This window comes from Trachurus trachurus, assembly GCF_905171665.1.
Source record: "Trachurus trachurus genome assembly, chromosome: 13".
Classification (NCBI taxonomy): domain Eukaryota; kingdom Metazoa; phylum Chordata; class Actinopteri; order Carangiformes; family Carangidae; genus Trachurus; species Trachurus trachurus.
The window spans coordinates 32,960,228-32,975,591 of NC_139892.1; the positions used below are offsets into that span (position 1 = coordinate 32,960,228).

Here is a 15,364-nt window from a genome sequence, read left to right on the forward strand (position 1 = left end):
CTTGTTATCTTGCCTCTCCGTTTACTCAGATTCCTACACACAGATAGCATCAGCAAATAAGCTCCAGCCTAGTTGACACGCTGAGGACCAAGCCAAAGCTGACCTTTTGCCTCTGTGAATACACACACATGCAGACACACACACACACACATAACATATACACACACACAGCCCTGCGGTTCCCTACATCTGCCTAGTTATAAACACTGTGCACTGGCGGGGGCTGAAGAAAAACAACAGCCTGATTCTCAGTGAGTTTAGTTAAACTGAAGAACATAACATTTATATGTTTTTTTGATTCCCTGATCATAAGATGACAAATTTATTTATTTATTTATTATTATTTATTATTATGTAACTATCATCTAATGTCTATAAAATGAAAGGTCCAGTTCACCAAAATTACAAAAAGAACATTTCAAGTATATTTATTTTGGTTTTATTTGCCCGACTGAAGAAATTATCTCTTTCCAAACTGTTCACAGCAGAAATGTAACATTGATTGTACTACTGATTATATTTGACATGAGACTTCAGGCTCCAACATCCCTGTGAACAACATTCATATTCAGGGAGTGAGAAAGCAGGAAATCGTGCTGCCTTTATGTCAGAGGAATAGTGGGGAATGGTAATGACGGTATTGAGGTTGGTGATGTAATTGAGTGTGGATGGATAAGTGTGCATTTGACTTTAATGCAAATGAATGGAGTTATTATTTTTTTTGCTCTTTTTTATTGCCACTTCAATCTCTCTATGACCTTTTGTGAGCTTGCACACTCTATACTGACATCTCCCTTAAGTAGTTTTATTTCACTTGTTACTGTAATAAAGGACGTTTATTGCTCCCCACTAAAAACAAAGTTCTGTGACAACAACACAACACATCCAACTTCACCCTGAGCTTAGGTCTGATCAACCAGAATCACTGTAACACTATCTGTTGTATGTTAAAGTATGGTTAAAATCAGATAAACAAGTTATGGTTAATAAAGATATCCTTGGGTTTGCATAATATAATATTCAGATTCAGATTCATTATTATCCCTGAGGGGAAATTCATTTTCACAGTTCTGTGAGATATTGATCTGTGATTGGAGGAAAACTCCTGTACGAATATCATGTTACACATACAATATGTACGCTATATGAACACCTGTGCACCTGCCTATTCATGCATTTGTCTAGTCAGCCAATCATATGGCTCGTATGGCTCATACCATCCGGGCTGGTTTGAGTACTTGTGTATCCGCTAAGTGTATTATAACACTTCAATAGCTGTTTGATGAAGCAAGAAAAAGGTGGTGAGCTTTTGAAATTAAGACGTACAAATGATACAGTATCTTTCACAAGGCCTCGCTCCCTTTAACCGCCACATCCCTCATTCATATTCCACTCCACCCCCTATTTCTTTATTCCTCTCTTTGTGCGACAGAGTGATGTGACAGTAGAGAGCAGACAATGTCGGGTTACCCTGGTAATTTGGGAAGGAGGACGGAAGTATCCTGGGCGGGCAGGATCCTTCCTCCTAGTGCGAGTGTGAGTCCCACTGATGATTCACCAGCCTGCACGATGAAGGTTGGTGACCCCAATTTGAGTAAGGCAGGAGGAGGAGTGGGAGAAGAAGGTGGATGAAGGGAAGAGGGATAATAAGTAGGAGGGGATGGTGATGCCTACGTCAGTGGCACTTGCTAATAGGCAGATGTCCTTGTCCGTGACACAAGTAAATCATGTCTCATGGGGAAAGAATAAAAGAAAGAGAAGAGGAGAGGAAGGGAGGAAACAAGTATGGCAGAGATTGAGATTGCCGTCTGGAGGAGTGAGGCATTGGACTGGACGAGTGCGTGTCTAAGTGAAATTATAAGCAATTAGCTGAGCTTCTGAATCCACTGACATGTTGTTTTGATGAAGACAGAAAACAAGAAGGAGGGAGGCCAGAGAAGGTGAAATAACTCAGCTTAAGTGTTTTAAGCTGTTTAGGCTGAGTGGGCCGAGTTGTATTTAAACCAGAGAGGGAAGCAGGTGGTCTGCAGAGATGGAGGAGTGGGAGATGGAAAAGGGGAGAAAAAAGAGAGGTGGAGGCTAAGATAGGAAGATGAAGGGTGTTCAGCAGTGGTGGTTACTAAAGTAAAAGGAGCGACAGAACAGTCAAGAAATATTTAGTAGTATGAAATCAAAAGTTAAGGACCTACATTCGAGCCTATCGTGGATTTAACAAATATGATAAATAAATTTAGAAATTCAAAAAAGGACTCACATCCCCTGTCAGAATTCACAGTTTATTCTATTCATGTACTGTTGTAGCTGTTGCAGACAACACCATGTTAAACATACTGTGTCAAGTTTAACATACTGTGTCTGTGACCCTTACTTTTGGGCAGTCAAATCCGGAGTAATGTATTGCTTCTTACTGTATTGTACTGCATGCCATTACATCAGATTTTTATCTCCTGGATTAAATCTCCTAGGAAGATGCATTTGATAAGAAGTCTATGAATTAACAGAAGATGGAAATACTTTAGCACAAGCACCAAGAAATGTACTAGAGGTCTTGATTGAATGCACTCAGTGACATTCCCTCTGGTATTCAGCAATCTCCCTTCATCCTTGTGGGAAGCACCTAAAGTCTGTAGCAGTCGCTCTGTCCCACAGTCTCAGCTAATGACCACAGGAAGATAAACTTTCACAAGTATGTGATCTTCCTCCTGATTAAATAGCTCTATACCAGACAACCACCTCCTCTGCCAAGGCAGCTTCCCCTCTTCAAACACATCATCCAGCCTCCCTCACAAACACCATAGGGACATATCTTAAAAAGCAACATAGTCATTTAAGGTCACGGAAACATTTCCTAAAGGAATTTTTGCTCACTGGAGCGCTACCATATGTTTTCCCACACAAGATGCTGATAATAATAATATGATCCATTTTGAGAGTGGGCACACACAGCAGAAGTCAGGATTGGATCTGTGCCGCCTGCAGCCAGTCCCAACAGGAAACCACTTCTCAAATACCGCACGGCTACTTCCTATTTTTGTCTAATTAAAGGACTGTTGCACTGAAATGGAAACTGCTTCGGTAGCAGGCCCTGGACCAGTTTCTGTGCAACCTATGAGGGAGAAAACAGATTTTAATGTTAAAGGTACTGGTTATTCAAAATATTAAAGGGGAACTATGCAAGTCCGCTCGCTTTTCTGCTGTTTCGGTTACGCTCCTCTCGCCCATGTGCATCTTTTAGCACGGCTTTAGCACGGCGAAGCCGGCGAAAAATCCATAAATGGAGCGGTGGAAAACGTTACATAACATTTACGATGTTACGGTGCGTGTGTTTTAACCATCATGAACAAAAGATTACGGGTTACGGAGCGCGTTTGTGTCGCGGTGTGCAGAGGCGAGAGCTGGGACACGGGGGCGGCGGCCAGGTACTACACTGATGTTGCAAGGTTGGTTTTCAGTCGTGAGACGCCAGGTGAAGACAGAGAGCCTCCGTTGTCACTGTAACAAGTCACAAGTCATGTAGTTAACGATCATAATTACTCTGGAGCTTTTTAATTAAAGTAAAAATGTAGCATAGCCACGGGAGAAATCCTGCTTAGTTCATCTTTAAGCGGGTTGTAATGAGCCCTTGGAGCTAATTCCAGCTGACATAGGGCAAGGGTAAGGTACACTCTGGACAGGTCACAAGTCTATCACATATATAACATATATAGTCTATTATAGTCTATTCAGTGCATGTCTGAGAAATGAGGATGTCAGAAAAGTTGGTAGAGCAGGCGCCCCATATGCGGAGGCCTAGCGACCCCGCGATCAGTCACGTGATCACGGCCGTCAATCAAGATGCGCCAGCTCAGATATTTTTATATGCTGCATTTCATTTGAACTCAATTTATATTTGAGAAAGTGAAAGTATAGAATACAGTTGTTTAAGATTGTGTGTGTTGTTTTTAATCATAATTTTAAAAATAATAATAATTAGTTAAAAAAATATTTTTATCAGTAATTTTTTTAATCAATTACTAGACATTTCAGGCGACGCCATTTGAATTCCAGGCGACCCCAAATGGGGTCCCGACCCCAAGGTTGAAAAGCACTGCCATAGTCCTTGCTGCAGCTGGCCCTGTATCGAATCCCGACTCCAATGGCTCTTTGCTGCATGTCATTCCCCCTCGCTCTGCCTCCCATTTCCTGTCTCTCTCTCGACTATTCTATCGATAAAAGGCGTAAAAGCCCCAAAACAAATAATAATAATTAAAAAAAGGTTGGTGTCTTTGCATGCTAACATCCTACAGTAGCAACAAACACAAAGTAGAGCAGGTGCTGATGGGAATGCCATGTCTGTTGTGACAATTTGGTCGTAAAACAACAACTGAGACGAATTCAAGCTTTGACCCGATGATGGCACTGGATTATAAATTAAGGGATAAGGAGATCACCAAAGACATGACGTTTTTCCCTCTGGAGACCATGAGTGTCTGTTCAAAATTTCATGGCAATCAGTTGTTGAAATAGTTTAGAGCGTTTAGAGAGTTTGACAATTTGCTACCACACTTTCGCACTGTGACATTCACAAACCAAATTATCAGCACTGCAACCTCTTGGTCTCAGATGATGAATCTGTCCAATCAGCACTGCTATCGGTGGCTCTTCAGCATCACAGACAGTAATTAGCAGCATCTTCCTGTGTTTACTCCTTCGGGAAAGGGAGTCAACCATGATGAAGTCTACAAACTCATAGATAAATGAAGATAACTTTAATCTCACTCTAATTAGTGCTTCCCTTCTCCTCCCACCTCCTCATATGTCTTCCTGTCTAGACTTGAGTTGTGCATAATATGTGTCGCTTTTCCCATAAGATGCTGTGGCAGCATCTTGATCACATACGCAACGGCTGTGTCTGTTCATGCTGGTCAATTACAGCTGCATTTTGTAACCTCACAGGCTAAAATATTGGGACTGACAAAGTGTACTTGGCAAACAAATGAAAATCAATGCCAATAAAACCCACTTTCCAATCAATAGTCACATTCATAATATTTTCTTTAAGCAAAATCAAACCTGAACATGCTGCAGCACACAAGTAAAATGCAATGTTACTAATGTCAAATAGCCCAAGGGTTTGTTTATATTTAGGTCCCAGACTGCTACTCAGTGGGGTCCAGCTGGCATGTCCCCCCCGGTCTCTTTATCTCCCTGGCCACTTGAGTTGGGGAAGTGAGGCTGCCACACAACGGCTGGCCCTCACAATCACTGGACGTCTTCCAACCCCCCCCCCCTCAACTCCATCCGACGATAACTCAAACAAACCTGGGGACTGACTGTGACTCAGCCATTCCTCTCGTGTCTGCCTGTCTGGCTGCTACGACAACACCTCCACTGTACACTGAGCAGTAAATACCAGGATGTAGTCATAGGAAAAATGCATTCATTACAGTACCGTTACAATTAATAATAATGAAACTGATAATGAGAATGTGAATAATGGTGGTGATGATGTCTCTGCGTCATGTATAGATGAGAAGGAGTACTAATTTAAAAAACGAGACTATAAGGCTCCTTGTACAGATTTCACTCAAAGCATTAACACAGTGTAATGCGCCACAGACAGTATTAAATAGTGGGTAATATGGGACCACACAAGCGGCTCTCTAACCTAAATGTTTACATCAATATGTTAACATGCTCACAAAGACACCAACATGCTACAAGCAGGTGGAAGGGAACAGGAATGGTCTGAAACAAGTTTTAAACCACCTTCCCAAAGTTGACTTTGGCGGTGTATACAGGAACAGTTTTATCATAAACCAAAGTAGTGGACAAGCTGAGGACAAACTCAGCAGAGGGCTAAAGTCATTAGATTACAGTGTGTCTGAACATCTGCATATGGGATAATTAGAAAAGCCAACCAACTGGTTGCACGACATTAGCACAAGTTATTCCTTCCTCCTAGAAATTACATCAAATTACATTATGGGAAATGGCTGGATCATGTTCAGAGGTAATGTAGGTTGGATGAATGTAGTGCTAGTGCTACATTAAAGGGACAACAAGGAGTTTCTCCATCTGCAGAACGAAAAATTCCGCGACAATAAAAAAGTCTCATATTAATGTGGATGAATCTACGTTACCCACACTTGTTAATGAGCCCATTTTTGATAAATATATCGTTTTGTCTCTATCGTTATTTTGTTATTATTAGTGGTGGCAGAAACGCTGGGCGAGCTTTTCGTGGACGCTGCCCGGCAAGTCCCCCCGGCAAATAACGCAGCCAAATCGCCGTTTATGGTCGGAACTACGACGGTATATGATCATTTCAAACCTCTGACTTTAATTCTTGATGAATGAAAACATGAGTCTGTCTTGCACCGGTCAAAGAATTTCACGGTGCGCGTGGAGGCTCATAAATAATAATAATAATAGTTTCGATTTATATAGCGCCTTTCAAGACACCCAAGGACGCTTAACAATAACACAAGACAGGACAACAAATTAGCAGGCGAAGGCCTGAGAGAACAGGTGCCCCTTCAACAGTGATTTGAAGGATTCCAGGGTTTGGGCTTGGCGCAGATGAAGTGGGAGCGAGTTCCACAGAGTGGGAGCTGACACACTGAATGTAGTGTGTAATGTAGAAATGTAGTGTGAAAACACTTTGCTTTTCCAAAACTCCTCGTTGTCCCTTTAAAGCACGATTAGTAGACCTAAAGAGATGCTTTCTGTTAAAGCAGAAGTAAGCGATCCGGTCGTTTTGGCTAATGCTGCGTTCCAGGCAGGCTTTTGAAACCGTAAATTACAGCTTCAAGTCACAACTTACGACTTTGTAGCGTTTCAGGCAACCCACTCGTGTTCTTCCGACCTGTTTTACCGGTGAAAGTCACTATAACGGCCACTCGTAACTTCTGACCCGTGAAGTCGTACCAGATCGAACTGGTACAACTTCACAGGTTGGAAAAACACGAGTTACGGGCTGCCTTGAACGCACCATAACAGTCCTCGTCCCTACGTCACCACATTCACGGCATCCCTTGGCTGCACACACAGCCCTGCATGCCGTTCTCTCTCCTCATTGGATAAAAACTGTAGGATACGAGAAATGTTTTCTCCTCGGCTCAGAGCAGAGCAGAGTGACTGAGAGACCCGTGTTTCAGTCCAAACACTCTATGTAAGTGATTGCTGTCGGAAGATATAACTATTTAAGACTATTTTAACTTAACACAAATGTATCACTTACTTCTGCTTTAAGTTTCAGTCAGATTGTTTTCGTAATGAAGCATCACAAAGGAACGAAAGGCCGATTCATTGACTTGTCAGCTGGTTGTGAGAATTCCCCATCTCGCTGCTGGACTCATGCTCATTTGCTCATCAGCATCATCTTTCTTCATTTCAGATCAGTCTTATACACTGAAGCTTCATCATGTGACTCATCATCATTATCATCATAATCTCCTCCGAAAGGTCCAAAAATGATGCATACCTAAAATACATGGTGATGAGGTCATCGCCCAATTATTTTAGTCCGCTGGCAGGAGTTGGGCAAAAGGGTGATTAAGTGGTTTTCTAAGTTATCAGACACTTGCCAGGAAGTGAGAGAGGGCCACAAACAGGAAGGAGCGGAATGTGCTTCCTGTCGACCGGCGGTGTTATACAGGGCAGATTCCTTGTACCATCGCAACTTGACGCACTGACACACCAGCGCACACACAAACACAAATGGATCCTAAGAGGCAGGAATGTTTTTCCACTGAAATCAGGGAGAAGCAGACTGTCAGGAAAGACAAACAGTAAGGCTAGATAACATTGAGACAGTATGTCCCCGTGCACTGCAACAAATAAGAGAGAATGAATCCAACTAAGTAGAGATAAGAGCAACGCTTGATAATACAGTGGAATTTTGTACTATGAATAAAGGTAGATTAAAAAATACTTAATGGATCTTATTGGTGCGCAAACTTTGATTTTGACCTGTATTTGAATATAACATCCCACATCATCAGGGAAAAAAACTACTTAGATTTAGTTTAATTACAACCTTTTGCTAAAATAAATAAGTGAATTAATAAAAACACTTGCTAGATCATTTTTGAGACATTTCTACACCATCTGTGATATATTAATTTTAACATGGTCATTGGCTAACTCTGGCCCACTTACAGTTTTCTTTTAACTCTGTTGATTAGTGGTGCACTGTCCCTATGAAATAAACTAATAAATAAATGAAATTAGGTACTGAAACATGAACATTAGAAATAAAGATAAAGTAAAATAGTAATGCAATGCAAAATATAAATATGGTTAAAATGATGAATGAAACGTTTGAAAAATATGAATGAACCATTGTTCCAGACTTTGACGCTCTTTCTCCCTTTGATTATGAAGTCTCTTTTACAGAATCTCTAATTGTAAAAGTAGTAGAATTTATGTTATACAGTATTTAATTGGACAGTTTCCAAAGCCTCACTAAAGCAAAATTACAGAAATGTCACCAGCAAAATGAATATAACAAAGATACAGTATGCAGCAAACTATTCCATGCTGGTTCTTTGTTACAACATAATTTCATTATTACTCATTTTACTGAGCATTAATATATGTATATAATAAGGAATTGGCTGATGCTCCTAAATGAGCATTTTTCTCAATTCATCATGATCTATAATCATGTGAGCAATATTTTCTGTGTTGTAGCTGGTTGAAGAGCTAAATGCAAAGTAAGCAGCAGATAGGCTACATGTACTGTAGTTTGTCTCAGAAATGGAAAGCGGAAGCAGAAATATGTATTTGTATACATTCCTGCAGACTCTATGGACTCTCATCACAGAGGTGAGAGGGAGAACTGAGGGAGTGGAGCGCTGCTGGTCACAGCACAGCATGCCTGTGTAGATGAAATTAACATTGGTTGTCCTTGAGGGCTTCCTGATTGAATCACACAGGCCCGGTGACGTCATGTGTGGTTTTAAGTCATATTTCGGATTAGGGAGGGCGGGAGGGAGAGAGAGGGAGAAAGAGAGGGAGAGGGAGAGAGAGAGAGAGGGAGGATGAGTCACTGCCTCATTGATGACTGTCTACACTGAGTGGTCAGATAATTCAGGTACAAAAAGAGACAGAGGAACAGCCCGACCGCCTAATGGCACTCAAATAAAATGACTTATTGGGAACTCGCAAAATACACCTTTTAGGAAGATTAAATAGTATTGATGCCCCTTCCTCCTCCCCCTCCCCCTCCCCCTCCTCCTCCTCCACATGGGGCGGGCACTAAGCAATGATGAATCCCGCTGCACTGTATTATATTTATGACCAAGGATTTAAATAACTAATATGTGTACTCTGTTAGAAGATTACTGAAACACTCAGGAGTAATGATCTGACCTGGTTCAAGAAATGCCTCATTACCTTCATCCAGGATAGTATCCCACTCTATACATGATCTAGTTCTGTCACTGGAAACAACTAAATGAATTCATTATTCATTCTGGTTAAGATGTTACACAGAAGATGCCTATAGTTGTTTGTAAAAAAAAAAAAAGAGTTCAAATTTTGGAGTTTATTTTCTCCTTATACATATAGCAAATACATTTAATTTCACTGCCTGGTTCAATGGATGTTGCCAGCCCAGCAGAGGGGGCCACGTATTTTGAGTATGACACTGCATGGTCAGCCCAGTTCATTCAGTCTTTCCCTTTTTAACTGCGCAACCAGAGGGTACTGGTCCAGAATCAGGCATCCACAACCTGCAATGGCTCCCTCATGAGGCGCGTTTCCACTGCAGGAACTTGGGGGTAATTTTACGGGGCCAGCCCTGTTGGTGCGTGTCTCCACTGCAGGAACCTCCCCCACGGGGCCGTTTACAGGAACCTTTACAGGGCCGAACGGAGTCCCTGCCTGGGGGTAGGTACTTGGATCGGCCCTGAAGAAGTCCTGGTGGGGCATGAGATTTACTCCGTGCTGATTGGTCAGACTCAAAGCAGGATCATGTGACGCTAAGAGAAAGCCCCAAAATAAGATGCATTTTTTACAACCCAATGTTACTAAAAACGGAAAAACGGCCGGAAAAGAGATAATAACTCAGTAAAAGATGAGAGTAGCAGTAGGCCTGGTAAATCGATAATGACGATCGAGACGGCTTTTTTTTTTTTTTAAGAAAGCATCTGTACTGACAGAAAAAACAACAACAAGAGCAGTAAAAAAACAAAACAAAACAAAACGCCGCACAACGACCTCGCAATGATCGAAACTGTTGCACGTCGCCATCAGAGCCCGGTGCGTCCTGTCTGCAGTGGAGACACGGCCACCGAGGGGGCCGAGTGAGAGGACGGTTCCTGTAGAAGTTCCTACCCCCTCCTTTTACCAGGAACTCCTGCAGTGGAAACGCGGCTATGGATATCTGAACCAGGCTTGGGAAAAACCTGGCTGTAGGACGTTCCTGTGTCATCGCATGAACTCATACCTGATGAGCGAAGGCGTGTCCTCAGAACACCTGTGTCTCAGTCTCTCTCCTGCTAGGAGGCAGCTGACAAAGTCATTCTGATGCTAAGTCTTCATGATACAGTCTGTCTTCAGTGTTCAGTTGGGTGGAAAAGGGAAATAAGCAGCGTACATGCTGGGATGTTTTAGAGGACGCAACCCTCATATTGCCGGTGAGTGCAATCATTTGTCTTGGGCAGAATCTGAAGCTTCATTAGTGTCTCTGTTTACCTGAGCTTGGCTGGTGAAGTGTAACATTTATCAGCCAAGAAATTCAGGATAGATTCTGTATATAAGTGAGGGCCTGCAGTACAGTAATAGTAGTAGTAGTGCAATCATCACAGAGCTTTTGGTTTAACTTCCCTCCACCGGCAGGCAGGTCAGAGGTCACAGTCAACTACAGTGCATCAAGCCTTGAGCAGGAAGGTCTTCAAGGTCCTCTAGGGGCCTTCAGCACGGGTTAATGACACACAACAACCTCTACAGAAAATCACTCTCCACATCACTGGATAAACTTGCTGCTCATCTGCTGACAGCCACCGATTCCTCACTTTACATGTATTACCTTCTTGTTACTGGATGACAACACTGGTATAGCTGTCTTTTTTTAGCATTAAAATGTATTAAATGTTTTATAAGACTATGGCAATATGACTATTCTAGTTAAGTACCAATGAATATATAAAACAAAAAAGACATCTGATACTATTATTACCAAATCTAGTAAGTAACAGCGGCTGAGAAAAATAAACACACTTTTCCCCAAACTCTTCCAAAATTTAAAGAGATAGTTCAACATTTTGGCAAATTGGCCCATTACCATAATCCCTATAGTTTTAGGAGTAGGTTTGTTACCTTAAATTGTCGGTGCAAGCTATTTTGTTTTCAATGTAAATTCATGCAAAACCGCTGATGCACGTTCCTGTTTTTCAGCAAGCAGTCTCTGAATTTGCCTCGAATACAACTGTCTTGTATCGTTTCGTTATCTCATAGCGTGGTGAATGTGCAGGTCACAACTTGTCCACGAGAGCGTTTTGGAGTTGTTGGATTGTGTATTTAATGAGTTTGATGAGGGAAACCAAGAAATCCCATGAGCCTCCGTAGCGTAGCTCTGTGCAGCTTGCGGCTCTGCTCCGCCGTTCTACAAAATAGCTTGCACCGACAATTAAAGGTAACTAACCTACTCCTAAAACTATAGGGATTGTGGCAATGGGCCAATTTGCCAAAATGTTGAACTATCCCCTTAAAGTGAGTCAATCATAATGTAGACAAGGAAGGGTACCATCAAGTGTTTGGAACACTTTTTAAGCAACAAAAAAGAAGTGTCAATTAATTTTCTGTCAATTGACTAATCGTCACCGACTGAATCGGACTGAAGACAGACAGTCCACTGGTCAGACTACTGGCACTGGAAACTCTATGAGAGTAGTGGACAACCACGTCTCAGCAGTGCATGAAAGGTAAGTGGAAAAAACTCAATGACACTGTTCAGTTACAATTTAGCAACATCAATCTTTATCAGACATTCATCTTCTCAGGTGTTTGGAAAAACAACTCCAGTATGCCTGAAACAAATCTTCATTATTCCAAATACAAAATGAAAATTCAAACGCAAAAGTAGCAAAATACCACAACATTACCAATATTTTGGTCAATAATTTGTACAAAAATAATGTAATATTTGACTCTCAACAGTACCATCAACCTGATGCAATCTTGCTTAAGCGCTCATGCCATGGTTTTGACATACACAGGGACAGGACTCCCTCTTGTGCTGAAAAAGGGGGACTGCTTGTCAGTGTTGGCTGAGGGCTGGACTTAAACTTAAACCGCAATGTAGAACCACACTGATCAGCAATAATATGTGGTTTTATAAACTATCTCACAGAGTAAGTAAGTAGATCCCACTTGCAACAGTAAATGAGATTTCCCCTTAAATAGCACATTCTGTTCGGACAGGACACAAAATCCTCAGATGTTCATATGTTAAAAGAAAATGAAATCACATCCTGGGACCTGATCAACGCCTCTTTCTGAACCCCGATGGGAGTGTGCAAGTCCGATACCTGAAAGTTCAGCACGTCGATATCAGACGCTCCAAACGTGGCCTCCAATTTCACCTTCTCATACATGTTAAATTGAACCTTCTTGTTGGTCATAAGGAGCAGACACCGGAGGAAACTCTCCCTCAGCACGGACCGCGCGTGCTGCTCTCTCTGCAGCTGCTCGGGGTCTGCTTCGGACGCAGCTGAGGTGGAGATGGAGGGGCGACAGAGGGCGATGAAACGGGGCGATTTGGGGTCAAATCCACGGCTGTTAGGGTCTGGTCCTCTGGGCAAGCGGAGCACAGGCACAGGCGTCGCCATGTTGAATCTTTCTGCCAACATTGGAAAAGGAAAAGTAAGCACTAACAAAGCAAGGTAGGCCTATACAACAAAGTACATTAAGTATCCTGATTAAGGAGATATTCACACTTTCGTGATCCATGCAAACTGAAGAATCATTCACAAATAGTTCATGTATCAATTCACATAGAGAGTGATCCTACTGAAAAGCTGAGTAAGCTCTACACTGACATCTGATGAGTAATAATTACTGTTGCCTATAATCACTATCTATTTTGGGGTGGCTGGCAACTGTTTTTTGTGTTGTACTTTAAATACAATATGTTAAATAATATTAGACATACAATAACGACATGTCATGATGAATTGTCTTTTAGGAAGATGTTTAAATGGACTCCTGAAATGATGTCCACATGAGCATACGCTGCTATTAGTACTCAAAATAGATTACATAGCCTTTAGCCTTCCGGATTGAAAAACGAATACAACAATTTAGATTATCGATTGATCACTACGGTCGCTTCTCAGGTAGAAATGCAAAGCAGTAGCCTAACTATTTCTAGCTTCTAGGCTGTGGCGCACAAACAAGCAGTCTAACTAGAGACGTAGCCTATTCCGACAGCTTTATCTTAAAGTTTTCTGACTAAACTATTCGTCTGAAGAAGAACAGGAGCAGCAATCACCAGATGCAACTCTAACTTTTAAAGACAATGTTTACGAGCGTCAGTGTTTTCAACATGTGTAACGGGAAAGTGTAAGTGTTACTTGTTCTGCTCTGACACGACAAAAACAACTACTGCTCCATAACAAAATTAGAAAAAAAACAACTGACTTTAGAATGAAATACTTTTGCTGTACCAAACCAAACCTCGTAAGGTTTAACTTTTCACCTACCTGCTCTGTCCCCAGCTAGCAGCATTAGCAGCATTAGCAGCAGCTCACAGCTGAACGTCATTTCCTTCGTTTGCTTCTTCTCGGCGCATTATCGCCACCTACCGGACACACACGTCCAGACACTTTGTAATACTGCACAGAGGTGTGCAGACAGGGATACACTTTTTGGATTGCTCATTTTATTTATGGGGAAAGGTTTTTTTTTGTTGTTGTTTTTTTTTGTTTTTTTAGTAGGCTAACCAATCAACTAACTTGTTAACGAACTGACTGAAAATGTTTCTTCAGTAAATAGTCCATGGGTAGGCCTACCACTCAAGGTGGCACTGTTATTAGGCTACTATTATTACAATTAATTAACTGATCAGTCAATTGATTAATCTATAAATTGATTAACTGTGAAATAATAATTGGTTCCAACCTTTCATAATTTAAAAAATAAATAAACAAATCAAACACCCAGCAACAACTGTAAACTGCATTGTAGGCTACATAGTAGCAGAATAGTAGAAAGATAGATAGGCTAATAGATAGTAGTAGAATTATTTCTTGAGTGATTTCACATTTGATACTTTCAGCACATTTTTTTCCCAGATGATTCTTTTTAGCCCATGGGCCAGAAGCCCAGATTTCACTTGTCGGTACCACTCAAGGTGGTAATAATTTTTGAAAACATCCATGCCTATGGTACGATAACCTTTCCTGAGTCACAGCTGTATTAGAGTTATCACTTCATGACCAGTAAACCAGTAAATGTTTTTTTCCGAGAGAGCGAGAAGGGGTATAATCTGAGGGGGGAACTGAATCTAAAACAACTTTAAAAACCTTTTGCATTTCAAATGGTGTGAAACCGGAACAGACTAGCGGAGGAGCTCAGACAATGTCCAACCATGAGTAAATTCAAACAGCGGTACAAACAGATGGTAGGCTATTTACAAGGTACAGGGAAGAAGAGGGGTATGACAAACACTTAGGCTTTCACATTTTTTGCCATACATTTATTTTATTTATTTTGACACAAGCAGTTATGGTGTTGTTGTTTGTTTGTTTTTGTTGAGAGTATTAAAAAAAACACACCCAAAAAACAAACAGGGAGCGGTGCGTGGCACAGTGGGTAAAGCGGCCGCCCCAGAGGCTGCAGTCCTCGCCGCAGGCGGCCCCGGTTCGAATCCCGCGTCGGGCAGCCCTTTCCTGCATGTCGTTCCCCCTCTCTCTGCCTCCCCCTTTCCTGTCTGACTCCACTGTGTGCTATCAAATAAAGCCAAAAAATATACTTTAAAAAAACAAACAGGATACACAGGAAGTAAGATAACCTTCACTACTAGGTACTAAGTGGAGAAGGGGTAGGAATTAATAAGCTAATGCTTCTTCCTACTTCTTTTCAAACATACAAAGGGTTTTATCGACTAGTGCTTCAAGTGTAATATTTATTCACATGTTTGAAACAAAGTATTCATTCATTCATGAAGTTAACTTACCCCTTGAAAAAAAATGCATTTTAGATGCTGTCTACATAACCACCGTATAGCCTACTTTGGGGGGACATGTCCCCCCAAATATTAGGGGAACACCAATCTGTCCCCCCCAATAATAGCCTATATAAAAGTATGTGAGATACATTATCCTTTTAAGAACCCCAGCTGTTAACGCATACCTCTCTTGTTAGGCTATTTCCA

At 41.5% G+C, this 15,364-nt stretch overlaps 2 protein-coding genes across 2 annotated transcripts in view; one reads left to right on the top strand and one right to left on the bottom strand.

The window, feature by feature from the left end:
• relb (v-rel avian reticuloendotheliosis viral oncogene homolog B) overlaps positions 1 to 15,364 on the top strand; it is a 180,923-nt gene that overhangs the window by 128,574 nt on the left and 36,985 nt on the right. The gene's annotated exons all lie outside the window — the stretch shown is intronic.
• gemin7 (gem (nuclear organelle) associated protein 7) lies at positions 11,954 to 13,699 on the bottom strand. Its single transcript, XM_083984443.1, has 2 exons — positions 13,692 to 13,699; positions 11,954 to 12,825 (listed from the first exon to the last, which is right to left on the bottom strand). Exon 2 carries the CDS (start codon positions 12,816 to 12,818, stop codon positions 12,432 to 12,434), a length of 387 nt encoding a protein of 128 aa, XP_083840569.1. The 5' UTR covers positions 12,819 to 12,825; positions 13,692 to 13,699; the 3' UTR covers positions 11,954 to 12,431.

What these genes read in the sequence shown, in the direction of transcription:
- gemin7 (XM_083984443.1), bottom strand. Translation starts at nt 12,818, where the DNA reads ATGGCGACGCCTGTGCCTGTGCTCCGCTTGCCCAGAGGACCAGACCCT.